Source organism: Molothrus aeneus, chromosome 16 (assembly GCF_037042795.1).
Source record: "Molothrus aeneus isolate 106 chromosome 16, BPBGC_Maene_1.0, whole genome shotgun sequence".
NCBI lineage: Eukaryota > Metazoa > Chordata > Aves > Passeriformes > Icteridae > Molothrus > Molothrus aeneus.
The window spans coordinates 4,190,458-4,218,004 of NC_089661.1; the positions used below are offsets into that span (position 1 = coordinate 4,190,458).

Genomic DNA, 27,547 nt, shown 5'->3' on the forward strand with positions numbered 1-27,547 from the left:
AACTTCCAGAAGATCTGTGATCCAGAAGGACAAAGCTGAGCTCCGGCAGGGAAGATGATGCACTGGGAGAGAGAGAGAGAGAGAGAGAGAGAAAGGACAAATTCCTCCAGAAGGATTTATAAGAAGAAACTGCATTACATCTGACTTGTGTGAGGATTCCACGTGTAATTGTGTCTTCTCTAATTGACTTGTCCTTCAGAAAAACATTCATTTTCATCAGTGTTTCATTTCTCCAAGATTCTAAAGAGGTGAAATAGCACTTAAAGGTTCCCTGCCAGCAACTGAGAACCACAGAGCTGCTCATGGAGTGCCCTCACTGCTGCCCGCCCTGGGAGGGAGGAGAATCTGTAAAAAAACCTAAAGCTCTGAGATAACGACACTTAACAGGTAAAGCAAAACAAGGAATTCATTCCCAGTGCCCATGGCAGGCAGGTATTGATCACCCAGGCCAGCTGGACTCCATCATGTGGGACAGGGGCCTGGCAGGACAAGGAGCATCACCCAAACATTCCCTCCTTCTCCAGCTTCAGATGCTGAGTGTGGTGTGGGATATTCTGGAATATCCCCTGGGTCAGCTGTCCTGGCTCTGTCCACTCCCCTGAGCACTCCCAGCCCCAGCAGAAGCAGCGCTGGCTCTGTGTCAGCTCTGCTCAGCACTGACAAAAACTTCTCAGAGCTTCCTTGTGTTTGCAGCACAACTCCAAACCACAGCTCCGTACTATTTACTATGGAGAAAATTAACTCTCTCCCAGCCCAAGCCAGCAAACTAAATTAAAGAGTTTGTCTTCAGGTTGTACAAAGTTCCTTTATTGGATCTGGCCAAGGATAAATTATAATTAATAACTTGTTAACAGTTATTGAGAAAACATAAAGTGCAATGGATGTATTAAAGACTGATGGCCATAATTTCTGTGATAGAAAACTGGAATGGTGTGGAGATCTTGAGTGCTGAAATCCTTCTTGCATTCATGTTTTGTACAGCAAGCATATTTCTGACCACACATATGTCCAATGGCTAGAAAGCAGAAGGTGAGAAGTGCAAAATATCTTCTATTGGTTGAGATCTTAAATAGATTAGGGTTCTTGAGCTTGGAATGATGACAGATAAGTAAAAAGAGAGGCCTAGACATTCATCAGTGCTTCAAAAAAATTCAATGTTTTGCTGTACAAGAATCAGCACTCATTGATATTGTCAGCCAGCAAGTTCAATATTAGCATAACAATGGGCTTTCTTCACATGGAGCAGGATTGTGGTGCTTAGAATTTCTCTGGAATCCAGCAGGATGGAGCCAGGAGCTGTGGAGAAGTTCTGGCTCAGGAGGCTCAGCAGTCACTGGCTGCAGGGTTATATTTTGCAGACCAGGGCCATGCTCACATGGCATTTCTTCTGTTCCTTCCCTCAATGTTTGCCCCTGTGATTCTGGACTAGATCAGCCTTTTCTCTTGGCCAGTGTGGCAATTCTTATGTATTAAAAATATGTATGAACTGGATGTTGTTGCTACAAAACTGTCGTAATCAATAAGGGCTAATTACACAAATTTAATGTTCAGAATCCAATGAAAGAACAGTTTGGTATGATTTACATTTGTGTGCCTTGAATTCAGTTTATTCAAGTAAATATGAGGTGCTTAAGGTGGACAGGTTAGAGCTTATTAATTACCTTGCTCTGTACATATAAGCAATATACGTGCCAGCTCCAATCTCTAATAAATCCATCAGCTCTGGGGGTTTTCCTGTTCATTCCCAGTGAGTGTGAGTGCATGTGACAGGCCATGGTTCTGTCAGAACGAATTGTCCCCCTTGGAGAGCTGGCAGCACAGGGAAGTGACAACTTAATGGAAGCTAAAGCACTCTAATGGCAGTGCCTGGTGAAAGGCAGGGGAAGTCATCCCCAGCGTTTGCCCCGGCTCTTGGAAATGTCTCTTTGCATTTCTGCTAATGTGCAGGATCTTGGAGCTTTGCTGGAGTCACATTTGCAGGTATTATTCCATGAAAGGCCATTCAGTCAAGCGCTTGTTTGTGGATAGACTTGGCTCCAGCAGGGTCAGCCCCTCCGACACCGTCACCTTCTCCATGTGCTCCGAGTCCTGCAGCATCGCTCACTCCAAACCCCTCCTCTGGGAGCCACAGAAACCCATTTCCAGCCCCTAACACCAATGGAAGTACAAACATTTTATCCATTACATAGCTCTTTTTATTTAGTTGTGAATGGAATACGTGCTTAATCAAATGGATGTAAAGATAATGCACTTTAAGTATATTTGTTTATAGGTGAAGAATATAGAGATTAATTTTCCTGCCTTTTATTGGTGTTATGAACAAAAGGTTGTGTTGAGCCAATGGATAAAATTATTGTACTGAGATTATTACACGTTGTTTTAATATCTTTTTAGATTACATTGGTGTATGTGAACATATTTATTTATAAATAAATAAAACCCCAGTAATTTGCATACATTTGTGGACTGTCTTATAAGTGCCCAGTGATTACATTTAAATATTTTCATTTTAATTACATTTTAATATTTTAATAACTTTTATAAATTAAGCTGTGGATATTCAGTCTAGATTATTGCATTTTTATTAGGTTTACATGCAAATAATTACTTTGTTCCTGGTTTTCTTGGTGTGATGGTGCTTTTGGACAAAACCAGAATAGCAATCACTTTCAGTAGAATAGTATTCCTTCATCTTTTAATAAAAAACATGTATGCTTTTCAGGTTGTAATTAGCCAGGTAGATTAAAAAATTAAAAAATATTCCTAATAATAGAATTGCTAAGATTTACTGAACTTAATCAGTACTATACAATTTATCCAAGTTCATACAGAGAAGGCAAGGGCAGACCCAAGAGGACTTCAGAACTGAAAAAGAGAAAGCCAAATGACTGTTCTAAATTAAAAATAACCAAACAAAAGCATTTCCGTGTGGTTATTTCTATGATTATTTGCCTTATAGTTGAGACTTTGGTGTTGTTTAGCATGTAACAATTGTTGTGAAGGAAAGGTGAATGATCTAAACAGACTCTGTTGATAATGTTGTTCTTGCCATGGATCTGCTTCCTCCTTCCCCTCTCTTCAGCCATTCTGGGAGTCACAGGAAACTCCAAACTGCTCAGTGAACCTTTCAGGGTTCTCTGTGATTTCTGCCTTCCCCCTACCCTGTGACAAACATTGCCAGTAGAAGCAATTTGCTCACCTGGATCTGGAACAGCGATTGCTGCCTTGCTTTGTGTCTGCTCCACTCAGGAGCTTTGCTGCCCTTAGGGATTTTCCTAAAGCTATGGTCTGTGGAAGCCATCAAGCAGATAGTTTATAACAACTGATATTAACACATTTTTGCTATAAAATGGTTTTCATAATGGCTCATTCTTGCATATTTTCTCATGGAGCAAGTCCCACTTCAAGTTTCAATTAAAACTTCAATTAAAACTCCTCAGTACATTCAGGCCCTGTGGGGTTTCTGTTATATAATACTTTCCTTTTCAGTTCCTTAACAGTACTGTTCTCTCTTAGAAATTGTTTCCTTAACACACAGAATCAATATGAACTCACATAATCTTTGCTTCACTCAAATTGGGATTTTCCTCAGGTAAGAATTTGATTTCCCACTGTGAAAGATGTCTCCCCTCTTTTACAGGGTGCCCCAAGCTTCTTTAAGAGCCAGAGCAGAGCTTCCAAATTGTTTTGTCACTTTGATTTTGCAGTTGTTTGAAATATTCAGTTAACTCCTTTTAATCTCTTATTTTGAATGATTTTGTGTTATTAGAGAAAATACAAACTGATTATCATTTTCTTGTTCCCTAGACTTAATTGTGGATTTACAGAATTAAATATATATATATATTTCTTTGTATATGTGCATATATGTTTTCTTTCCTTCTTAGGCTAATGAAAAGTTCTCTGCACTGATGAGCTTTATGTTGTCAGCTGAAGATTAATTCTTGCTTTTTAACAATATTTTATTTTAATTTAACTGACTGAAGGTAATAGACAAGGATCTTCACTATTGAACTTTCCTGCAAGCCACTGATTGATGCAAGGGGTTTTTTCCCTTCATGCAGGTATACATGTGTGTGTGTATATACATACATGTATATGCAGATTATTGATATTCTGTGAAACAGTGCCAAATTCACATGCACAGAAAAAATTGAAATAGTTGTCTGTATGAGGTGATTCAAGTGAGAACGGGATTTTTCTGCTCACACAGGCCTCTGTTGCCCCATTTTTAAAAAGTAGCTTGCTTTCAATTTATGCAGAACAAATACCGTGCCTCATGCAGAAAGGACATTGGCACATGCAGGGGACATTTTTTAATTTGGGCAAAGTGTATAATATATCATACATGTTTGCTAAGTTGTAAGAATTTAAGATCACTTTCTTCAAGAAAAATCTGGACTCTGGAATGGTATCAAGTTTTGTTGGAACTGAGACAAAAGTGAAGTGTGCACAATAATTATTTAGTTCATCTCTGGGCTGCTTTTTAGGTGTTGTGAAGGAAAAAAGCAAGAGGAAATATAATTGCAGTCAGAGGTCAATGTAAAGAAGTCCAGGTAAATCAAAACTATTCTACACTGTAAATAATTTACTCTTCTCCCTTTGCCTTGTCCTTTCCCACCCCTGTGGTATTTTCTGTGGCCCCCGTCGAAGGGAGGAAATGATGAATCTGATTCCATGTTCTTAGAAGGCTAATTTATTATTTTATGATCTATATTGTATTAAGGAATGCTTTACTAAAACTATTCTAAAGAATAGAGAGAGGATACAGACAGAAGGCTAACAGATAATAATGAAAAACTCGTGACTCCTTCCAGAGTCCCAACACAGCCTGACCCTGCTTGGCCATTAAGTAAAAACAACTCACATTGGATAAACAATCTCCAGCCACATCCCAAAGCAGCAGAACACAGGAGAAGCAAATGAGATATATTGTTTTCCTTTTTCTCTGAGCCTTCTCAGCTTCCCAGGAGAAGAATCCTGGGCAAAGAGATTTTTCAGAAAACATGATGGTGACACTCCCCTACTCTTTGTTTGCCCCCCTGACCTTTTCATACCCTCCTGGCCTCCCTGTAGTGTTGCTAACCTGAGGTACGCCCATGTAGTTTAACACACATAAATGCTCCAGCTGGGAAAATCCAGTGGAGGTTTGCAGTGTTTTACAGCCTTCTTCTTGCCTCCAAAGTTCTGAGAGGCAGATAAACCACCTGGGATCTCCCGCTGGGCTTGTGCAGGGTGTGCAGGGATTGCTGTCCCAGGCTCAGGTGAGCAGGGACCCTCCAGGGTCACAGATCTGCCTCCTTCTGTTTACATGCAGCAAATTTGGAATTTACACAGAAAACTAATGGGGTCTCTGGTGTCTCACAGATTTCCTTGGCTTTATCTGCTCTGGATAATTAATGTAACCAAGTGAGTGGATGAGCTCCCTTCTGTAGGAGTCAATAGGCAAGGATGTTTGTAAAATGAATGAACTGCTAAGATTAATTGCAAGGCTGAACAGCCTGGTGAGGGATTCAGAAGGAAGTGCCAATGCCTTTATATCCAAAAGATTTCTTTATTAAAAGTTGTTCAAAATCTCAATAACATTAGATATCAGATTGGACTGAAGATAATGCTTTACTGTTGCTGTTCTAGTCTTAGAATTTGCAAACTATTAATTGCTGTTAGAGATAAATTCGTATGAATATTGATCTCAATCAGCTCTGGATTTTTAGTATTCTTTATAATGATAGCCAATTCTAATAATAATTTAAAAAATGCATTTTCTAAAATGTACAGTGGTTGAATAGTCAGCAGAAAGATTTAAATCAAAGTTTTGTGATTTTTTTTCTTTATGGGAAAAAAAACCCAAAAAACAAAGATCAAATGGTAACAGGACTCGGTTAGGGAATTCTGCATTTGCTTTGCATTTCTTTAGTCATTTTAGAGATAATTTGTCTTTTGAGTTGAGATTTCTTTTTCTGTTCATTTTATCAAAGTGCTGTTTACCTATAGTTTACCACTATTCATAAATAGATTTCCTGAAGGGAAAATATGTGGTGGGATTTTTTGGGGGGTAAATGTTAGGAATATTTTGAACCTATTGGTTAATTCTGTCTGCAGACCTCTGTTGTTGTTTTGACTGCCACTCATGTAACACCTGACAGTGTGGATCTAAAATGTGCAGCCAGGCTTGTGAATGGCAGATAGGAACAAGGAGGAAAACCCTGAGTACTCAAAGGAAGGAACTTGTCAGCAGGTACTGTGTTCAAGTTCAGACAGAGGCTTTTTTGCTTTTTTTTCCTCAACCATTTTAGCATGAAATCAATGGGGAATGCATAATTTTGTAGATGTGTCTGAGATTGCACAGCAAATGGTCACCAATGAGACACTCAGCTGCCACACAATCTGGCACAGCTCCTTTCTGCTCCATAGCTCCCAGTTGCATTCAGCCCACTGTTGATGTGATGCCTCTTTTTGGCTCCTTGCCCATCTGTTTTAGTAATTACTGTCATATAAGCTGATATTTCTGGACTAGAAACCATGTTGTTGTGAGATAAGCCCGTTGGAGTTACCTTTTGTGACGTGTTCAAGCAGCTCACTGACTTTCTACTTTCAACTGTAAAATTTGCCTCCACATTTCCAGCAATATATAGAGAATGATACTATGATTTTTTTTTTCTTAACACAAGGAGTTATAATAAAATAGAATCAGATTTTGATACTGCTTCCTTTTTATCACGGTTATGGTACTTTCACACTTTTAGCTCTTTTTTTTTTTTTAGGATCACAATAAAAAACAGTGTCCTTGAATAAAGTATTTGTGTTAATAGGTTTTGGCAGACATAAATTTTTAAAGTGTAAAATATAGAAAGAGGTGGTTTGCCCTATCCAAATCATCCATTAGCACAACAGGACCATCCAAAATGACATCATCACATATACCAGCTAAAGCACAAAGACTTCAGGAGGGTGAAGAGCAGCTTTATTCTGACAGAAATTGAGCAGAATCAAAGGTGAGTCAAAAGAAAGGCTCAGACAACATCCTATCATGAACTTAACCCATTAACAGCCCCAGGGGCAAGAGCAGAGCAGCCAACACAAATATCAGTGGTGTGTGCCAAGGAGCCAGATGCCATCACTGCAAAATCACTGCCTCAGCTTGGCATCTGTGCCTTCAGCCTGCCAGCCCCACAGGGAGGAGAAGCTGGGCAGGCAGCGCTGTCTGGGGCTGCAGAGAAAGTGCTTCTCTCTCTTCTCTTTGCCTTTCTTCATAGCTGGGTTCTTGGCTGCCTTTGGGAAAGTTTGTAATGAGAGAGGAGAGAGAACTTGGCTATTTCCATACACACTTAAATATTATATATTTATTATTTGTTATTATTTATTAATATACCTATTATTTAAATATTATTTATGATATATACCTATATATATATACACACACCTATATATATATATATATATATACACACACACCTATATATATTCTTTGCCTTATAGTTGAGACTTTGGTGTTGTTTAGCATGTGACAATTGTTGTGAAGGAAAGGTGAATGATCTAAACAGACTCTGTTGTTAATGTTGTTCTTGCCACGGATCTGCTATACACACACATGTACATATAGATAGAGAGATATGGATGCATGCATGTTTATATGAAAATGTTTATGTATGTGCATTTGGGCATACTGGACCAGAAAAAGGGAGAGATCAAGGAAGGAGGCAAAAGAAACCAGAGTGAAGTAAAACCAGAACAACACACAATAAAACTCTGAAAATAAGTATTTACTTTCCATACATGCTAAAGTAAAGTAAATTTTAGCATTTTTGGTTTTTTTTTTAACTAGTGCAACTTCAATAATTTCTCTGACTTTTCACAAGTCATATCTGCTCAGTAGCCAAATTCTTGAGGTGTTCCCTTTGCAATGACATTCCACACAGGCAGGTTCAAAGCATTTGGCAAGTTTAATTCTTAGGATTTAAACCAAAATCTTTTATGTGATTATTGATATCATTCTGTCACACATGAATAATATACCTACATATACATGCAAATATTGATTGATCACTTCTTTTTAAACTTAGTATCCCTATTTTAATAGGAATAATTTCTAGACGTGCAATCAGTACTCAGGTTCTCACAGTGAGCCTAACCAATCTAAAGCATCAGAAAGAGGATCTGCAATAGTTTGAGTGGCTCCAGTGATGGTGGGGCCACTGGAAACTGCAAACCTAGGAACTGGGAGCCTTTCTGGTTAGCCAAAAAGTAGCTCTCCATGCATTAAAGGTGTGTTATCAAATGCAAATAGCTGCAGGTGTGTGGATTGGGTAGGGGGTTAAATGCTGTGACACTGGAAAACTTTAATTTCTTCTGTTTTCAAGACTGAATATTCAGTGATGTGGATAAATCTGTGTGAAATCTTGTGAACAGGCAAAATCTTTTTTTTTTGTTTTTAAGTGAAAGTAGCACAGTAGTAAATATGAAATAAAAGTGCTAATTAATTCAGGGAAAACTCTTTAAATATATATTGATCAGAGAGAGACATTCGAGGTGAGCTGTAGATTTAAAATGTTACTTTCCAAAGCTCAAAAAAAGCTCACAGAATATCATGTTTATGATTCAGCTGTCAAACATGGCTGGAAAGGCCCAATTTGGGGCAGACAATAAAGGGTTTTGATGAACACACATTCCCTCTGCTACCCCATGGACAGAGCAAGGCTTCTTTTTTGTGTGATAGTGCTGAATTCTGAAATGAAACACAGTGGGAAGGAGGAGGTTGAAAAGACTTCAGAAGTGAGCATCTGTCTTGGAACTAAAGGATTTTTCCCCCTTTAAGTTTCAGTTTCCTATGTTTGTCATGCATTCAGTACATGCTAAAGCTGTTCAAAGGATACCACTGTCACAGCATGAGGAATTATGAGTAAGAGCAAAGTTGTGTCTGGAGTTGGTCTGGACAAAAGAGGATTTTTGCTCTCCGAGTTCTTATTAAAACCTTCAAGTCCATTTTTTTAGGCTCAGTAATCATTGCTGAGAAATAGCAATATTTAATCATAAATATAATTTAGTTTTTAGCAGCAGCTAAAAACAAAATTATATTTCGTTTTACAATTTTTAATAAATTATACATATTTTGACAGGAGGATATGGTTGGCATTGTGCAATTTAAGGTTTTTCTGTCATAAGAGATCCATATGCATAGATCTTTATAGTTATTTCAGAGTTAAATCTTCAGCTGCCTTATCCTAGAATAAAGTCCTTATCACTGGGTTTTGAATTTCCAAGTGTGTCATGACTAAAATATTTTAGCTTGGCGGTATTACCTTTTTGAATTGGAGTTCATTCATTCTTTCTTCATTCACCTCCTTATTATAGACGGTCTAAATTTTTTCACTTCACTTTTTTACACTTTAGTGCTTCACAGACTTCACTCCCTAAACCTTAGCACATAAATTCTGAAGGGTTTTTTCCCTTTTATTTTTTCTTTCATATATTTTTAATTAATTTGTAACATAAGCAGTTGAAGGTTCTGATTATCAGAGGGAGGAGCTGTAGGTGAACTTTGAAAGATTTAAGAGCAATATACCACAGAGGCTTGAATAATTTGATATTTGGATGTGGATGAAGGGTAAGTGGCTGATTATTCCAGAGAAGAGTTAGAAGTAGAAGAATTGGGGTTTTGGTGTTATGGAATTACAGAATGGCACAGGCTGGAGGGGCCCTCTGGATGTTGCTGCATCCATCCACTGCACAAAGCAGGATCAGCTGCACAGGGAGCAGGTTTGGGGCATCCCCATGAACTCACAACCAGTATGGGAACACTGTTCCACTGTTGGGTAGGTTCTCCTCCCAGGAAACAAGTTCTCTGCTATTTAAATAGGGTGTAATGCGAGTCAGTCTGTGCCCATTGCCCCTTCTAATTTATCTGGCTGCATCCTCTTTGCACCCTCCCTTGAGGAGTTCATGTGCATTTCTGGGACCCCTCGAGCCTTTCCTTCTCTGCTGAGCAGCCCCAGCTGCCTCAGGCTCTGCTGGATGATCCCCCCTCCCTGATCCATGCCCTGTGCTGTGCTGCACTGCCTGCACCCTGTCCATCTGTCCATCTGCTCACCCTGGGCAGCACAAAGTCCCACCGCTGCTGGGGTTCTGCTCCCCAGAGCCTTCCTGACACCTCCCAGGCTGCTGCACCTGGGCTTTGCTGTGAATTTGCTGTTCATTGTTATCCCGTGTTCGCTCCTCCTCCTGCTCTTCCATGTCCTTTTCCTTAGAGCTCCTTTCCAGGCACTTGTTCCCTGGATAATATTTTCATCCTCTTCCTCACCAGACTGCCTCTCTTGGAGTGCATTTTCAGTCGTACTAGTTTTTGGGTTTGTATTGCTTTGAGTAATGGTTAAAGTCTGATTTTAAGGGTTTCTTTGCTTCTCCCAAGCCCTTGGGAATTTATCACTCCCAGAATGCTCCTGTATTCTGTGAGTAATAAATCTTCCTGGTGTTTTGTGATTTGCAGTTCATAGGACAAATCATTCAAACATCTTATTACTGTTTCATTAAACCCCTTTTTATATGCTGTATCACAAAGATATTTTGAATTCTAATAGACATTGGTGCTTTATAGCATTCATGCTTTATAATATTCATGTTGTTTAAATGTTTTGCCTTCCCTTCTGCTTTTCATTTCTCTCTTATCTGAGAGATACAATATCCTACAATTTTTTATTTCTGATTATTTGGAAATCAACACATAATTCATATGGCTCAATTGCTGTCATTGATATACTCAAATTACAGTTATGGCTGTTAAAGAAAATTATTAAGAACTCAATGCCTTGAATTTCAGTGACAGCCTGCTGCCTTATCATCCTTTTGAAACCCCAGTACAAAAACTTTAGCTGATGATCTTTTAATTGTACATGTGAATGAGTTGGAGGAAGGATGAACCGAGCAGGGGCAAAGCTTCTGAGTAATCAAAGAAGTTTTAATGTACTTTAAACTGGCGAAAATGTTAGTGGTCTTTTTTTGGAATGTGCAGTGCTCTATTTCTGTGGCTGTGGGTTGGAAACAGATTGGATGTCAGACTGATTGTCAGCATTTGTGTTCACGGCTTTGACGTGTGGGTGGTTTCTCCAGTAAAGAATTCTGCATTTATTGTAAAAACTACTAAGGTAATTTTCCTATAGCTGGCTAGTAATGAAAATACATAAGGTGCAATTAATGTATAACAAGGATTGGAAAATTTACCTTCTGTTTCAAAGGGAAACAAACTCCTGAAACACAATTCACTATGAGAATATTTGAACCAACAGACTGAACATAAAATCTTTGATGTGTCCTGAAAGGACTTGATAGGATAAGTTTAAAGTAGCTTCAGATTTTGTCTTTCCTCTCTGTTGCTTCTATCACAATAAAGATTAATTACTGTATGCTTGAATAATCATCTACTGAATCAAAATATGTGCATTTTTACACCTATTACGAGATGGTGGTGTATAATCTTTGCTGGGTTTATACTTTATCTTTTTGATCTACCCTGTCATCACACTTTGGAATAGGAGTTAATTCAGTTCTGTGCTCTGGCTCACTGGAACATCGTGAGCATGTCATTTCCCACTTCTCAAAGAGAGGAATTCTCAAAGTCTTTTTTGGGTCAGAAGATTGAGAGTTCTGTTTGAGGAGTTCTGTGAAATCTGCTCCAAAGAAAGCAGCAGTCCAGATTTCCTGGCCGGCCTTGGGGTTGTGTTATTCCCTCTGTACTTACTGCTCCCTCCTTGCTCATCAAAACCCTTTTCACATGATCAGGACAACAGCTTGTGCAATTCCTGAGCATCAACTGAAGTCCAACCCAGAGGAGACAGCAGCAAACCCCACTCCCTGTGCCTTGGTGCCAGAAAATCCCTGAGACCACACAGAAGCAGGCACAGCTGAATAATTTAACTTCTTCTCTAGGTTGGATCAATCTTGGTTATGCAAATCTTACAACATAATTTATATTTGCATGCCTACAAATATGCTCTAAATCAGAGCTGCTTTCCAGGTAGATGTTTAGTTGATGACAGGCTTTTTTTTTTTGTTTGTTTGTTTTGCTTTAACAGAACATGAAATCCTATTTAACTGTAGGTTTATACTGCATCAACAAATGTGGTTATAAGGCAAAGGTTTGCTAAATTGGTACAGAGACCACCATGAAAGGAGAAAGATTTGAGCTGGAGCTGCTGATTCTCTGACATTTTGATGGCTTTGCCTGTTTAGCTGCTCTGAAGCAAATTAAAAAGGTTACTATGCAAAAGGTTTGATGGCTATACTCAGAACAGTTGGCAGAAGGAGAGAGCAACAGTTAGGGACAAGTGGAAAATTTCAAGCTGAATAAGTATAAAAAATGTTTCTGCCTTGGTAGATGCAGTGAAGCCTAGCAGCAGCATTTTTGGGCTGATGTGTACAAAATCCCAATCACAGGAAATCCAGAAGGAGCAGCATTGTCCTGATCAAGGAGATAAGCTTGGTGAAGCCTGTGTTTTAAAAGTTAGATTAAAAAACCAAATTTTGGTGATGATAGAAAAATCTAATTATTGTTGGTGAGGATTTAATTTATTATGTTCATTTCTAATGAAATATGTTATTTTACATATTTACTGTCATGGTGAATGTTTATATAGTTCTGTAAAGGAAGAGCACTGAAAAAAAATCTTTGAAAAGACAATTTATGTCTTTCTGTGTGAAATAACTTCCTCTACTGTTGGCTGCTCTATAACATGGTTAATTCAGATCAATATTAAAGGTGTGTAAACATATTTTTGCCTAAATAGTACAAAACTGAGGGGTTTTTCTGCTATGTTTCTTTGGCTCGTGCTTTTGTTTAGTTTGATGATCTAGGGAGGATAAGTTCTCTCAGCCATATCCAGCTCTGCATGACTTGAGATTGTTCATCAGATAATAGATAACAAAACAAATGTACCAAACACTATAAAGCTGAAATGACAAAAAATGCAGTTGAAATTGAAAGAAATATAGAGACAGGACAAAATATGAAATAATAAATCCTGCATGAAAGCATCTAAATACTTAATATTACTTGTGTAAAGCTTTTGTTTTGCTGTGAAAGACCTGAAATATAATAGCTCTTTGGTCTGTCTAGAATATAAATAATGTGATGACAGCATCATTCTGAAGTTCATGCATGTTTTTAAAGTGATTTAATGTTCTCCTATAGTTCTCAATTTTATCCAGATGCCTTATTCAGTCACACCAAAAGCACATTACTGAACATTTTATTTATCATTCTGTGAAGCTTAATTCACTTGCAAGTCAGAACTGCAGTTTTCAGCTGAGCTGCATTTCACACCTGTTTGGAGAAAGAAAAAGATTGAGGTGATTTTGTGGTTCAGTCTGAGATTTCTGAGGATGCTTTTCTCATCAGACTCAACAGAGTAGCAGGCTTCTGCCACAAACCCTGCATGCTATGTGCAATTCATGATTAATTTTTCCTTTATCAACTAGATTTTAGTATACCCACTTCTCTGATCTATAGATTTCAAGAGAATCTGCTCCTAAATTTTCTTCATCTAAGCAAAATCTGAAAATTACCTCCAAATTTCTAATGGCTCTGTAAGTTTTGTGTTTAAGAGCAATTATCTTTGATTTGCAGAATTTTTTCTCTTTACATTCATTGAGATGAAGGATTCTTTCAGGAATTCAGTAGGTGGGACACTTAGATGACATAGTGAGTGTGTGGGTACTGGCTTGTGAAGAATTCTCCCACTTTCTAATCAGTTCTGGCTTAGAATGCTTTCTTAGAGGTAATTATCCCCAGTAAATCCAGTCAAGGTCCTGCTTGAATAATTAAAATATTTTCTTCTCGATTATTTGTTTGAAATAGGATGTTTCTGGTTTTTTTATAATTCCAGAGAATTATGACAAATCACAGGGTTAATTTTTGAAAATACAAGGGGCCCACATTTCAGTGGAAGAAGAAATGATCCTTTAGTGTGTTTTCTGGTGTTGTAAATCCTTCTAGTGCTTGAAGATGAAAACAAGCAGTCAGATTACATATTTAATTGAAGGCTATCCCATTTTTGAGATCACTTGGACCTGGAGATAATTGCCATTTTTTTCCTTACGATTCCCTTGCAGAACGATCAGAAGCTGTCATTGACAAACAAATCTTTTTCTCTCCAGCGCCTCTGAATGCAGGTATCAATAGCAAATGCCAGCTGTTCACAGCAGAAGCCTCAATGGTGTGATCAGCACCGAGGGAATTGTGGTGCTGAGCTGTGCCCAGGGGCCCCTCCCGTGGTGCTCCCAGCTGGGCCCAAGGGGACTCGCCTGCTGCTTCATCTCCTTTATCCTACAAAGAGTAGTCTTGGAATTCTTTTGCAAAGAGCCACTTAAAAACAAGTTTTAAGCAAGTTATAAATGATGGGTTTTGCCCTCTCTTCAGCTCCTTGTGTCCCTCCAGTTTCACAGTAAATTAGGCAGCTTGAAAAACATGATTTCCATGTGCAATTAATGTGAGATTGTATCTCATCTCACTGTTTTCCTTCTCACAATCATTACCAAGGGTTAGAAGGCCCAGCTTTTCATAACATGCTTCAGAAATCAATATTTCACAGCTTACTTTTGGAAAGAAACTATCATTTTGTTTTGTCAGAATTCACATTTCTGGTGAAGGCAACGTGGCTTGCTTCACACAGCTGCCATTTGGAATGTTTTTCCTACTTCTTAAATATTAATATCAAATCAAATCCATGTATCCTGCTCCTATATTGTTTGTCTGAATGTCATTTATACTCAATAATTTTTTTTAAGATTTTGACACTTTATTAGTAAGAATCTATGAATGGAAGATGACCATTTGGAATTTGCTGTACAAAATCAACTCAAGTTGCAAGCACTGATATGGAATTCAGCTTGAATTTTTCATCTGTTTTTTTTCTTCAGTCTCTTCGTATGTCAAGGGAAAAAATGTTGTAGCCTGTTCTGAAACAGTGTGCCACATGCACATAAAAATATATCATAATTGGCATAACTGCAATTTAGTTGTAAGGATAAAATTCCTATTGGAATCTACATATCATATTAGCCAAGCAGTGGCCATCCTGCAGTATATTATTGTGGTAACAGGATAGCTGGGTTTGAAATGGAATCCAAAGGTCAGAGTTGGCAGCAGAATGGGAATTAGGTCATCACATTTTCCTGCCTGCCACTGACCTCATCCCTCTCCAGTCCCCACTACAACTGCTTGTGCTGTAGCAAGTGTGGAAACCCTGCTCAAATTTGTTTGTGCTACTTAATTTTTTAAACTTCCAGTGAAGGTTTGCAGTGTGCATATCAGCTTTTCTTTTTGTGGGGGTGGCACTAAACCAATCAAGCATTTGATTGCTTGGGATCAGTAAATTTGTTGCATTAAATAGATCTGTAATTTTCATTTTTCAGATGGCATCTCTCAGTTATTTAAATTATATTAGCAAATACTGCATTTACAATAACAACAGATAAAGACAATAATAAATTAAAATGCTCATCCCCCACAAAAACACATTATTTCCTGAACTGCACTTCCTCACTGCCAGTAGAAAACCTGTGTTTGTAAACTTGCTTTCAGAAAGTCACATTTAACAACATTCAGAAAGTCTTCAAGTCTTCAGAAGACTTCAGAAAGTCATTATTTAACAACAAAGCTACACAGAACTTAGGTGTAAGGTTGAGGACATGAGCACTTGAATTTTTCTTGTTCTGAAATACAGAAATTCCTAAATTTAAACTGCTGTTTTTTTCCAGGCATATGATGTGGACAGTTATTGGCACATAAATTAAAATTACATGGGCCAGAAGTAAAGCTGGGTTTAGTTTGACTAAGGAGATGCAGAAACCAGCACTCACTCAAGGTAGTGGTGGGACACCACAAATGCTGTGTAACTAAGGGAGCACTGGCACACCTGATCCACAGAATTCACAGAATCAACAGGTTGGGAGAGACCTTCAAGATCATCAAGTCCACCCCAGCCCCAACCCCTCAACTAAACCCTGGCACCCAGTGCCACATCCAGGCTTTGTTAAACACACCCAGGGATGGTGACTCCACCACCTCCCTGGGCAGCCATTCCAGAACTTTATCACTCTTTCCATAAAAAAAACCTTTTCTTAATATCCAACCTGTATTTCCCTTGGCACAGCTCGAGGCTGTGTGCTCTGGTTGTGTCAGTGCTGCTGGAGAAAGAGCCCAGCCCAGCTGAGCACAGGCACCTTTCAGGAGCTGTGCAGTGATGGGGGCAGCCCTGAGTCTCCTTTTCTCCAGGCTGAGCACCCCCAGCTCCCTCAGGGCTTCCTCACAGGGTTTGTGTTCCCAGCCCCTCTCCAGCCTCGCTGCCCCCTCTGGATGTGCTCAGTGTCCCCAGGTCCTTCCCAAACTGAGGGCCCAGAGCTGGGCACAGCTCTCAGGGTGTGCCCTCAGCAGTGCTGAGCACAGGGGCAGAATGAGCTCCCTGCTCCTGCTGGCCTCACCATTCCTGACCCAGGCCAGGAGCCATTGGCCTGCTTGGCCCCCAGGGCACTCTGCAGGCTCATGGTCAGTCCCTGTCCATCAGTGCCCCCAGTCCCTTCCTGCCTGGGCACTGTCCAGCCACACCATCCCACACACAGAGCACTGCAGGGGGTTATTGTGGCCAAAATGCAGGACTGGGCACTTGGACTGATTGAACTCCATGCTGGCTCCTCTGACTCTCAAACCCAAGTGAATCCCACACTTGGACACAATGAGGTGTGATAAGCACTGACAAGGGAGAGGCATCAGCTCCAGAGCCACAGCTGGACAGGGCTGAGCTGACTTGTTCACAGCATCCCAACAGAGAGGGGTTTGCAGCACTTCATTAGGTAGTGTCACGAGGTGTGAGATTCATCCTCAAAGTTAAATTGATAAATTTAAACTCTTTAGAATTAAATGCTTGAGTTTAGAGAAGTACAGAGTTTTCTCTGTACTTAAAATGCATGAAAGGCAATGTTCTCAAGAGATTCTAGCAGTCTTTGATAGGTAACCAGGGAAAATGGGATATTTTTCAGGAACGTGACTTTGGCCCTTTCAAGTCAGTCAGAACACCTGCTCAAATTTGACCAACAACAATTAAATAACTCCCAGAAATTAATGGGTTGAAATCTCACGATTTTGCCTCTTCTGAACATCTCTCCCATTCCAGGGCAGATGGGGCTGTGTGTGCAGCAGCAACTGATTGTTCTGCCCCTGGCTCACAATTCCAAAGTTTTGTTGGAGCAGGGATGAATGCTGGAGAACAAAAAACAATGAATGAAAAGCAAGGAACCAAAGATTTCTTATTTTGTGGTTCAGTCATTCCAGTGTTGTTTTGCCTGTGCATATTCTCAACTGACTGATGGAGGGTCCAGCTCTGTATGGGAAATGTATGGAATAAAACAGTCAGGATGCTTAAATTCTAATTACACAGATAAACTTACTTCTGGTGTTTTGTAGGCTTTATTACTTAGTTCACAGTCTTAGTAAAGTATGTAGCTTACTTTTGTCATTATTGATATATAAAATCATTTAGGGATAGGTCATATGAAAAGAGTAAAAAATCTACAAGTTTCTCCAGTAATTAGGACTGTGTACAACTCCGTTTTGTTGATCAAATTTTTTTGCTTTCAGCTTGCAAGTAACTGAGATCTAGAGCAACCTCAGAACTGAGCAAATTCTTCTTTCTGTGTAGCATTTTTCAGTAATTTCAAAGTGAATGCTGGGGAAAACCTATTAACTCAGATTTCTGTGTAAAGTATTAGCATTTGCAGATTGTCTATGACTTCAGGGGTATAAGTTTTCTTTATAAGAATATCATTTGCCATTACAGAGGCCATAGGGTGGGTTTTGCTGGATTGTTTTATCTGTTAGTAATACATCTCATAATTCCCTAACTAACAATGATTTTTCTTAAGCACTCTTTAAAAGCATTTCTGTAGAGAACCTGATACTCATCAACAGGATTAAAATGACTGATGAATTATGCAGCAAGGCTGTCTGCTCCTCGACTAAGTATTTTATGGCAATTGAATCACTTTGGCAAGATTTCGGTAAATAAGATTGTTAAAGTTTGCTTGTTTCAAATGTATTTTTTTCCATATTATTTCAGTCTTGAAAATCATATTGACTTTTCAGCACTAGGTGCTGGAATATTTAAGTAAGAATGAGGAGTACATGAAAGGAGTACTTGAAGTCAAGGGAAATTTTTTGAGGATCAGTGGTGTGTATCAGGTGTGATTATTCACGACCAGAACTGCCCTTCTTTTAATATTGTTTTATTGTAGAAAATGATAAAACTAGATACAATGATAAACTTACAACGTAGTATAACTTGAAATGCATCACTAAATCCTTGAGAAAAATGTTCCTGCTGCCTTCTCTGCAGCACTGCAGTGTTCTGTGTTCAGAGCCCAGGACTGCACTCACCGAGTGCTCAGGCTTCCACCAGTTCCATGAGTTTGGCTCAAGGTAAATGGAGGATGAAACAATGCTGCAGATATTTTACTGATTGTTATTTGTAGTCTAGCTGCTGGTTTAGTTAGGCTGGCATTTGTTTTTCTGCTGTTTTGTCTTATCTCTGGGATCCTGAAGTTGCCCAGTCTGGAGATTACTGGTGAGTCCTTGCATTTAATTTTGCTCCTCTTATTCTAGTGAAGACAGTCCCAAGATTTAATATTTTAACTTTTTGTTGATAGGTAAGACTGTAACACCCCAGAAATGTTTCTTATCAGAATTAGGGAATGTAGTTTTAGTACCAATAGTACTGGCTTCAAGGAAGAATTCAAGATCCAGTGGTAAAATTGCATGTACAATGCACTGAGTGTAGCTGATCCAGTGAGCTCTGTGCTGCACCTTAGCAAGGGTTGGGATTGTCTCTGGAGCAGAAGGGATTTATGTGCACAGGGAGGGAAGGTCTGTGGCTTTGGGGTTCCCTTCCAGTAAGAGAGAGGCACTAAATGAGATGTGGTGGAACCCTTTGTGTGCAGGCGGGGTGGCTTGTGCTGAGCTCTGCTGGTGGCACCTGCTGGTGGCACCTGCTGGCTGTTGGGTGGCCTGGCTGAAATTCCCAGCTGATCCCAATTAGTGCCTGCAGCAGAGCAATCTCCATCACCACTTGCACCTGTGGTGGGAGGAGCCCTGCTGGGGCACCTGGTGGGTCAGAGCTGATAGAAGGTTTGGGAGAGGTAGAGCTTGCACTGTGCTGAGTTCAGCTGCATGGAACAACAGGTATGGGAGCTTTTGCTGTGAATAATTGTGCAATTTTTACCTGGTTTTAAGTGTTGACTTTATCTCTGTAATAATGCACAGGACTTGTGTAGAATTGTGGTTTTTATTTATATGGGTGTTTTATGGATATAGATATATTTTCCTGAACTTTAAGGAAAGTAAGTTACTTTTAAAGTCTTGGCTTTCTATTGTTTTGAACAACCACTACAAAAACATGGTACTTGAAGCTTCTCTGTTCTGTGTCCCTTAATTTAAATATAGTATTTGCAAATGAACAGTTTTATCTGTTTGCTGTACTTTTTAATGTATTTCTGCATTTTTGAGCAGAAATTAAACCCAAGTTTTAGAGATATACTATTTGTATAAACATGTCCAGGCTCTGGCTGAGGAGGAGGGCAATGCTTCCCCTTGTTAGCTTTAACTGCCCTGTTTGGTCTAATATGAGAAATGTTTCTGCTCCTTTTGTGCTCTTGGGATCTCCATGGAGGAGCCTTTCCCAGAGGAGAAGTTGGGTTTGGGAGGTGAAGCTACAAAATATGAGGTTGGAGAGTGAAGGGAGGCCCCAATGGGTTTTCTGTGCACAGGATCAGTTGGACACCACTGTGGGAAGGACTGGGAGCCCCAGGACAGGTGTGCAGGGTTTCATTTTGTGTGAGTCCATCCAGCCCCATGTATCCAGGCCCTTTATTAACAGGTGTTCTCTGACCTCACTGATATTCTCTGACTCCAAGAGCTGAATTTCATGTACCATTCAGGTTTGCAGAAAAGACCATGTTCACATAAAAGCAATTCCTTAAAATCCCCTTTTTAGGTCTTTTTTCTTTTTATTTTTTTTTAAGTGTTGGTGTTATTCTATGTAGTTTTAATAAAAAAATAATACTATTTATATTAAAATAAATCATATTGTATGAGTATCATATTGAGAGATGACAAAGCAAGGTATAACTTCCTCACAAAATATAACAGAGAGGATCCAGTCTCAATTTTTATATGGTCAGAATTAAGCCAAAACCAAATGACTTTTCTTTGTGTCTTTAAGATTGATATTTTAATCTGAGAGTCTTTGGAGGCATTCCATAAATAGAAGTCAGAAACTGCAAAACCTTGCAGATGCAAGAAAAATGAGTTCAACTTGAAGAGTAATTAATTTTCAAATTTCTGTGATAATTTCTTTAATTTGAATACTTGTAGTACTTTTTGTTTAATTATAGTGTTAAAATTTTTATGCTGCTGAATTTTCTTGAAATTATTTTAAATTTCATGAACAAATTCTAAATCTTAAAGGAGCAGACAAGACCATAGTCTTAGCTGGAGAACTAGTTTTGGTAATTGAAGGAGAGCAAAGAGGAAGCGTTATTTATGTGCATAAGAACATTTCAAAGAGAATTTTGCTAATTTTTTTCTCCCCTTCAAAGTACATGCATATGAATAGGAGAATTTTTGTGAGTATGGAGTGAAAGGGAAAAAGGGGAACTGGTCTCTCTGATGCTTTGTTACTTGGAATTCGAGGCAAAGATTCTGTCTTTTAAAGAACCCCACGAAAAAATCCTTTAAGACTGGCATAAGCACAGTTGGAATAAATAAGCTTTAAGGCTTTCTTTCTGTTTGTGAGGGGTTTTGTGCCTGTCATGGCTGGGAGATTCTTGGAAGTCAGAGGGAAGCTGGCTGGTGTGCAAGTGCTGCCGGTTGTGCTGGCGCTCACGCTGAGGAGCACCTGCTCCTGCCCAGGGTGCCCAGGCTGTTTCTGCTGCAAACCACTCAGCTCCACGTTTTGTACATTGCACAGAGCACATGCAGGGTGTGCTGAGCTCTGGTTCCTGGAAATCGCTCTGCAAGGGAGGCGAAGGTCCCATCCAGGGTGCAATGCTGTTTGATGCTCGAGTAGAGGAGTCTGGCTGTAGGTTTGTGACATAGAACACTGAGAGAGGTCTCAAACCAAGGAATGGCAGGTAATCTGTGTGTAATTGTCCAGCAGGAGTAGATTTTAATACTGAGATGGTCTGAATCCTGGAGGATGAGACACTTGAACTTTGCTGAAATAATGCCAGAAAGCAGCAGAGAGGAACAGGAGAGTGAATTCAGAGTTTTCAGTGTGAATTTTGTTGCTTTAAGAAAGTTTAGAAAGGAAGGAATTACAGGTAGGAGAGAAGAAGGATGGCCACCACAGCAAGGGAGAGCTGATTAGTGTTGATGAGAGTGGCTTTGAGAAAATATTGTAGATGAATTTTCTCACTCTAGTTAGTAGCTGAGGGGAAAAAAAGACTCAAAGGTGTGGAGTGTGACACCTTATCAATTGAAGTAGGAAAAGATGAAAAAAAAAAAAGACCAATTAGAGTGTGAAGAGAGGAGGAGGGAGCTGATGCTGGACTCATGAGCAGAAAGAGGTTACACTAATGAAACAACTGGAAATGTAATATGGAAAGGACAGGATCCCTGGACAATTGAGGGGGAAATGCAATTAGGAAAAAAAACAACTGCTTCATTGAAAATTGGTGGATAAAGCAGAAGAAAAGAAAGGAGCCAATATTGACTCTGTGTTTAAAATTGTACTTTCTCACGTGGCACTTCTATCCCTATCTCAAACTAAACAATCCTTTATAGGCAGCTTTGTATCAATTTCATACACAAAACTCCTTCACTGCCTAAGCTTGTCATTCTGCAAGGTTAGAGAGCCAAAATTTTAAGTTAAAAAAAAAAAAAAAAAACAAACCAGAAAACAAAACCCAACCTTTTGCTCCTAGATTCCGGCACAGGAGTGAGACTGGGTCATGGCATCAGGGATCTTTGTTCTGGAATGGGATTTTGGAGAGTGTGTAGGTGCCTACCTTGGGAACCCTTGGTAGTGCTTCAGTATAAACTGAAGCTTAAAGCTACAAACCCCTCCATTTTAGCTCTCCTGAGTCATATCTTTATCTCTTGGGGTGAAGCAGGGTATTTAACTAGAACCTGTCAGGCTTGGTCATAAGAACTGGGAGTTTTAGTTAAAACTCAGATTTAAAGCTAAAACAAAGAACTAGAGATGGAGTAATTGAGCTGAATTTGGAAGTGACTTAGCCCATGTTATGGGACAGGGCCAAAATGATGAGGAATATTTTGAGTTTTGCAGGTAGATGAGGGTAAACAAGTCCTGGAGGGAGCTGCAGAGGAATCCTTCATTGCACTGGAGGGATCCCATACTGTGGGCAGTGCCCAGGGGAAGTGCAGACAGGGAGGATTTCTTGGTGCAATACATGAGCATGTTGATATCTCTCTGGTATACATTAAATGAGTCCAGCACTGAGGACTAAGTGTGGTGGACTGAGATTCAGAATATATGAGGGGATGTCCAGATGTGGGCAGAATAATAAAAGAAGTGGTTTCACTGTAGAAGGAAGCTGTGCTAATGTCCAGTTAATTTAATTTCTACAGAAAAAAAGAGGCAACCTTTACATAATAGCATAATTAATCACTTATTCTCCTTCTGAGAATAACCACTTATTCTCCTTCTGAGATTTGACATCCTTTTAATTTTTAAGAGATTAATAATATTTCATAAAAAACCTTCTTGATCAACACGTGTTTATGCTGTCCTACTGTGTATTCTTACAATTGCATTTGATGTTACTTTGGTTATTTTAATTTTTATTACTATTACATGGAAACAAGCTCTAAAGATATGTTCTCCTGCAGCTTATTTTGTCCTCAAAGTTAAATTCTTTCCTGATGAATTTATAACAGCAGCAAAGTGTGAGATGTGGTGGTACAAATTATGGAGGGGAAAAAAAAAATAACAACACCACAAATGGGGCAAACTTCTGTGGATTAATGAAATTTGTGTGAAAATTTTAGTTTAAAGTAAGTGTTGTATACGTGAACAAAATAGAGAGTGTAGTACTGTAAGTAACTTGTGTCTATATAAAATAAGAAAACAAAATTTTGTATAAAAGCAAATTTAAGTGAACATGCAGTATCTCTTTCTCCTGTCTGATACTTTACACACCACAAGTGGCAGCAGGGAAAAGTAGGCTTTGTCACGTCAGGTCCAGCTGTACCCTTCTGAGTAGTTTGTAGCCCTCCCATTCTATGGACTGGACATCAGCAAGGTGTACACAGTTGTGTGCAGTTAATATTCCTTAATATTTAGATTATTTTTTTTTAAATCCTGAATTTTTAAGTCTCATTGAGTTAATTTTCTAAGAATAATATTGTCATGCCTTCTCATCTGGAATTGCGGAAAAACCTTATAGGGCAAGACTACACATTTTCCTAATGGAAAAACCATTATAGGGCAAGGCACACTAGTTGTCTTTCTAAGACTGTGATTTAAAGAATTACCTAAATGCTAATTATTAAGCTGCACACCGGCGTTCAGGGGGTCCTTTTGTGATGCAGGCTTGTACCAATGTGGCAGACCTAAAGAATTGCTTTAAGTCCCTGTTTGTAGAAGTTGATCTGGTGTTGTGACAGTACCGCATGGCGGGTGTGAGCACCCTGTGCCTCCTAAATGAAATGTCTGTCGTGGCGTCTGCATTCCCTTTGTGCTGAGGGAGGGGACAGTGCGATGGACAGAGGATTTTTGCTGCACCAATTTCTCTTTCATCTTCTTGAGTCTGCCTGTATTGCTGCTTCCTGAGTTTGGAGGTAACAGCTGAGATAAAGCTATTTGGGTATTTTTTTTTATTTTCCTGACTATGGAATGGCACATCACCTTAAACTTTGCAAAAGCAGAGCTGCTGTCCTGGTTCTTGTTCTGCCCAGTGCGGCCCGTCCTTAGTCCTGACCATGGTTCTTGTGCCACCAGCGCACCCCCAGCCCCTTTTCTCTTGAGGCACCGGCCACGCTGGCTTTGCACTGTCTGCCCATCGAGTCTCGGTGCTGATGGAGCTCAGAAAGCGGCCGGGAAGGCAGAGGAGCGAGAGGGACCCGGGGGATCCCGGGGGAGCTCGGGGCGCTCGGGATGACGCTGTCCGCAGGGAATGCCAGCTGTGTCCGGGCTCAAGCCGTGTCCCCTGGAAGGTGCCGTGTCCCCTGGAAGGTTTCCTGTCCCCTGGAAGGTTTCCTGTCCCCTGGAATGAGCCGTATCTCCGCTAGATGGAGCGCCCGGAACGGCGGAGCGGGAGCGCAGCGGGAGCGCTCCCGGCCCCGCTCCGCACGCTCCCGAACCGCCCGCAGGGCTTAAACCAGCCTGGTTTGCATTCCCCCAGGGCTTAAACCAGCCTTGTTTGCATCCCCCCAGGCTCCCCACAGAGTACCCCAAAGCAGGGAGATCACCTCCCAAGCAGAGAGATCACCCCTGCCAAAGAACGCACGCCCGTAACTCTCTAAAGGCTGAACGTTTTATTTATTTTCTTGCCTTTCCCCCCTTGGTGGAAATAAGGGCTCCTGGCTGCTTCTGTTGTGGAAAATTCAAAGTTAATGCTGGATGTTTGTGTGTTGAGTGGTGCTGAAGAGGTTAACTCTGTGCGACAGAGGGTTTGGAGATTGGGGAAGAAGTACTGGAGAAGTCAATGGATGTAACACTGCGCTTAATAGAAACAGAAAATTAGTGATTCTTGCTTGCCTGATGTTAGCATGAGCCTCTGTAATGTCCTGATCTTTGTGCAAAAAACCCACTTACTAAAGGAGAGATAAACCTGATATTAGAAATAGGGACAGTCATGACAGGAAAATACGCCTGGAAAGATGAGATGTTGCCTTTTAGTTTACAAGAAAAGCAGGAAGCCCTTTTATTTAATGTTTTTTTGGCAATACAGAGTATCAAAAAATTCTATTGTTTCCCCACTTTTTAAAAAAAAGTTACAGTATAGCTACAGAAAATAGAATACTGTGTGAAATACAGGCAGAGATATTGATAACTGATAGTGATTTATCAAAATATGTTGCTGATCTATTCAATTTTATAATATGGTGCTTTTCCTGCTTTCAAGTTCAGGGAGCTATTTTTTCATGTGGTGTTAGATAAGGAGGGTTTAGAGAAAGGACTGCTCTGCTATTAGATTCTATGCCACTTGCCTGAATTATTTTTGTACCATACCAACCACTTTACAAAGCTGAGAAGAAACTACCTTCTTCACATGGAGCATTTAATATGCAGTCATGATTTATTTTTCTAATGCTTCATCCTCTGTGTGTGAACTTCTTATTGTAGGCTACTACTGAGATGAGTTTGAGGTGTAAGATGGTGTGTGGTGGTGCAGGTGATCTGTTTCAGAGCCTTCCTTTACCTGATGGAAATGCCTTGAATGTTAGACAGTCTGCTGTGGTCATTCCAAAGGTTGACTTCTAGGTCAAAGGTCTGGAAATGTAAAATTTGGACTTAAGTTTGAAGTTGACTGCCAGGTCACAGGAATGGAGTGGTTGACTTTGAATAGAAAGTGTTAAGCTAAATATACAGATGCATTGCAAATACAAGTGGGTTTGGATTTGTAAATCAGCTGTGTGAGAAGTGTTGTTGGTCCTTTTTGCAGAATGTCTCTGCTTTCATGTTTTTATTTGCATCTTCAAGATTGATCCAGGCTTTGCTGGTGGCATTTTTCAAATGGTGCTCTCAGTGACTGTGGGGAGGAGCTGTTTGTCTGCAAGTTCTCTGCCTGTGCCATAAACCATGACATGGGCAACCCAAAGAGGCTGGAGGAGGGACTGTTGGCTCTCCTGGTGGTGCAGTAGTCATTGCATTTCAGATGCATCCATTATTAGTGTGGAAGAAGGTTTTATGTCCCAGAATGTTTCTAGGATCTCCCACAGAGGCTGATGCGGGCTGATGGTTGGCCTCTTTTTGTTTGTTTGTTTGTTTTAATTGTAAAATGTCGATAATTGTTGTTAATTGACAGGTACCTGATAATATCAGCAGCTGAGTGTGGGGTGAGTTCAGTTCCTGACCCAAGAGGGCTGAAGGATGGTGGGGAATGTCACGTGCTGGAGGTGAAGTGGCCTTGGCAATTGCCCACTCTGGTTGTGGCAGAATGAAGGAAAAATGGACCTGTTGACAATTTGCAGATGAGATGTCCCTGGGGTCTGTGCTGCTCTGTGGAGCTGCATGGCTGCAGGGACCCTGTCCCTGTGCAGGGCCAGGGAAGGTCAGGCTGTGCACAGGCCTTGCTGTCCCTTTAGCACAGCTGTGGTGGCACTTAGGGTATATATAGCCATAACTGGGGCTGTGGGGTGATTAATGGGCTGGGTTAGGGACAAAAGTGTGTGTAAACAAGGAAATGGCTTTCAAGAAGAGACATTGATTTTATACTTATAAAAATAAAACACACTTTGTTACCTTTTTTTCTTTTTAGACATAATGACAAGTTATCCTTGGAAGGGATGAAAATTGGTAATGACTTTCCCCTGCATCTCTTGAAGGAGCATATATCAGGCTAAAGAATTGTGTTTCTTTTTTAGGTCTCTTACACTACTGAATTATGTATGTTTATTGTTTCTCTGTGTACAGATGGTTTGTATAGTTAAGATATTGCTGTTCTTGTTTTAATAACATAATTATGTAAATGTCAGGAATTCATAGTATTTGTGAGTCATGTTTTTCTTACTTCGAATTAGGTGAAAATTAAGGATAAAAGGCCAATGAGAAATTCACTTCTACAATGACTGTTAGCTACATTGACAGTGCTAAATTCTCTTGAAGTAATTGTTCAACACGCTGCTTTTAAGAATTTAATCTGTTTTATGGCTGTCCTTTTAGCTGTAAAATAGTGCAGTAGACAGAAGAAGCTTTGCTTGACCATCACCATGTTCCAGAACCTCACTTTGGGAAATTGGATAGGCTTATATAGTTCCAAACTGTTTGGCTAGGAAGCATGCTGCCTTTGATTTTGACATAATGTAGAAGGAGTTGGTTACCTTACATAACGTATTTGTTTTTCATTAAACATGCTGATAAGGTCTCATTAAAGTGCCATGTATTATTTATGGTATTTCATATGAAACTGAACTGAGGCAAAACTTGTCTCAGCTTAGGGCATTTGCAGAATAACAGGCTTTCTGGGCTAGAAAAAAACCAAAAAGAATGAAGAAAAGCATGACATACTCCTGTCAGAGCAGGAGACTGCTTAAGGCACAGAGAAAGAATGAAAAAAGGAGAAAGGGCACAGAGAGGGTTCATTTCTCCTCCTCCTCACTTGCTCTTGCTCTGTGGCATGAGAGGTTTTTTGGTTGGTGGTTTGGGGTTTTTGTTTGTTTTTTTTTTTTTGTTTGGTTTTTTTTGTTTTTTTTGTGATGAAACAATCTGGGCTGTTTTAGTAGATGAGTCCATGATAAACTGCAAAAGCATGGATGTTTCATAAGCCAAACCCAATTCCTTTATTGTAAGTTAGTGCATGATTGTTTTGGTGTTGATTACCGAGT

At 39.8% G+C, this 27,547-nt stretch overlaps 1 protein-coding gene across 22 annotated transcripts in view; it reads left to right on the top strand.

Moving 5' to 3' along the window:
• Positions 1–27,547, top strand: part of RBFOX1 (RNA binding fox-1 homolog 1) — a 1,178,577-nt gene that overhangs the window by 879,988 nt on the left and 271,042 nt on the right. Inside the window, exon 1 of one of the 22 annotated variants that reach the window (XM_066561206.1) lies at positions 6,161–6,238. The exons of the other annotated variants lie outside the window; for them this stretch is intronic. Coding sequence (XP_066417303.1) covers positions 6,179–6,238 — 60 coding nt within the window. The 5' untranslated portion in view covers positions 6,161–6,178. Of the gene's footprint in view, positions 1–6,160; positions 6,239–27,547 lie in introns of those variants that run through there. 22 annotated transcript variants of the gene reach the window in all.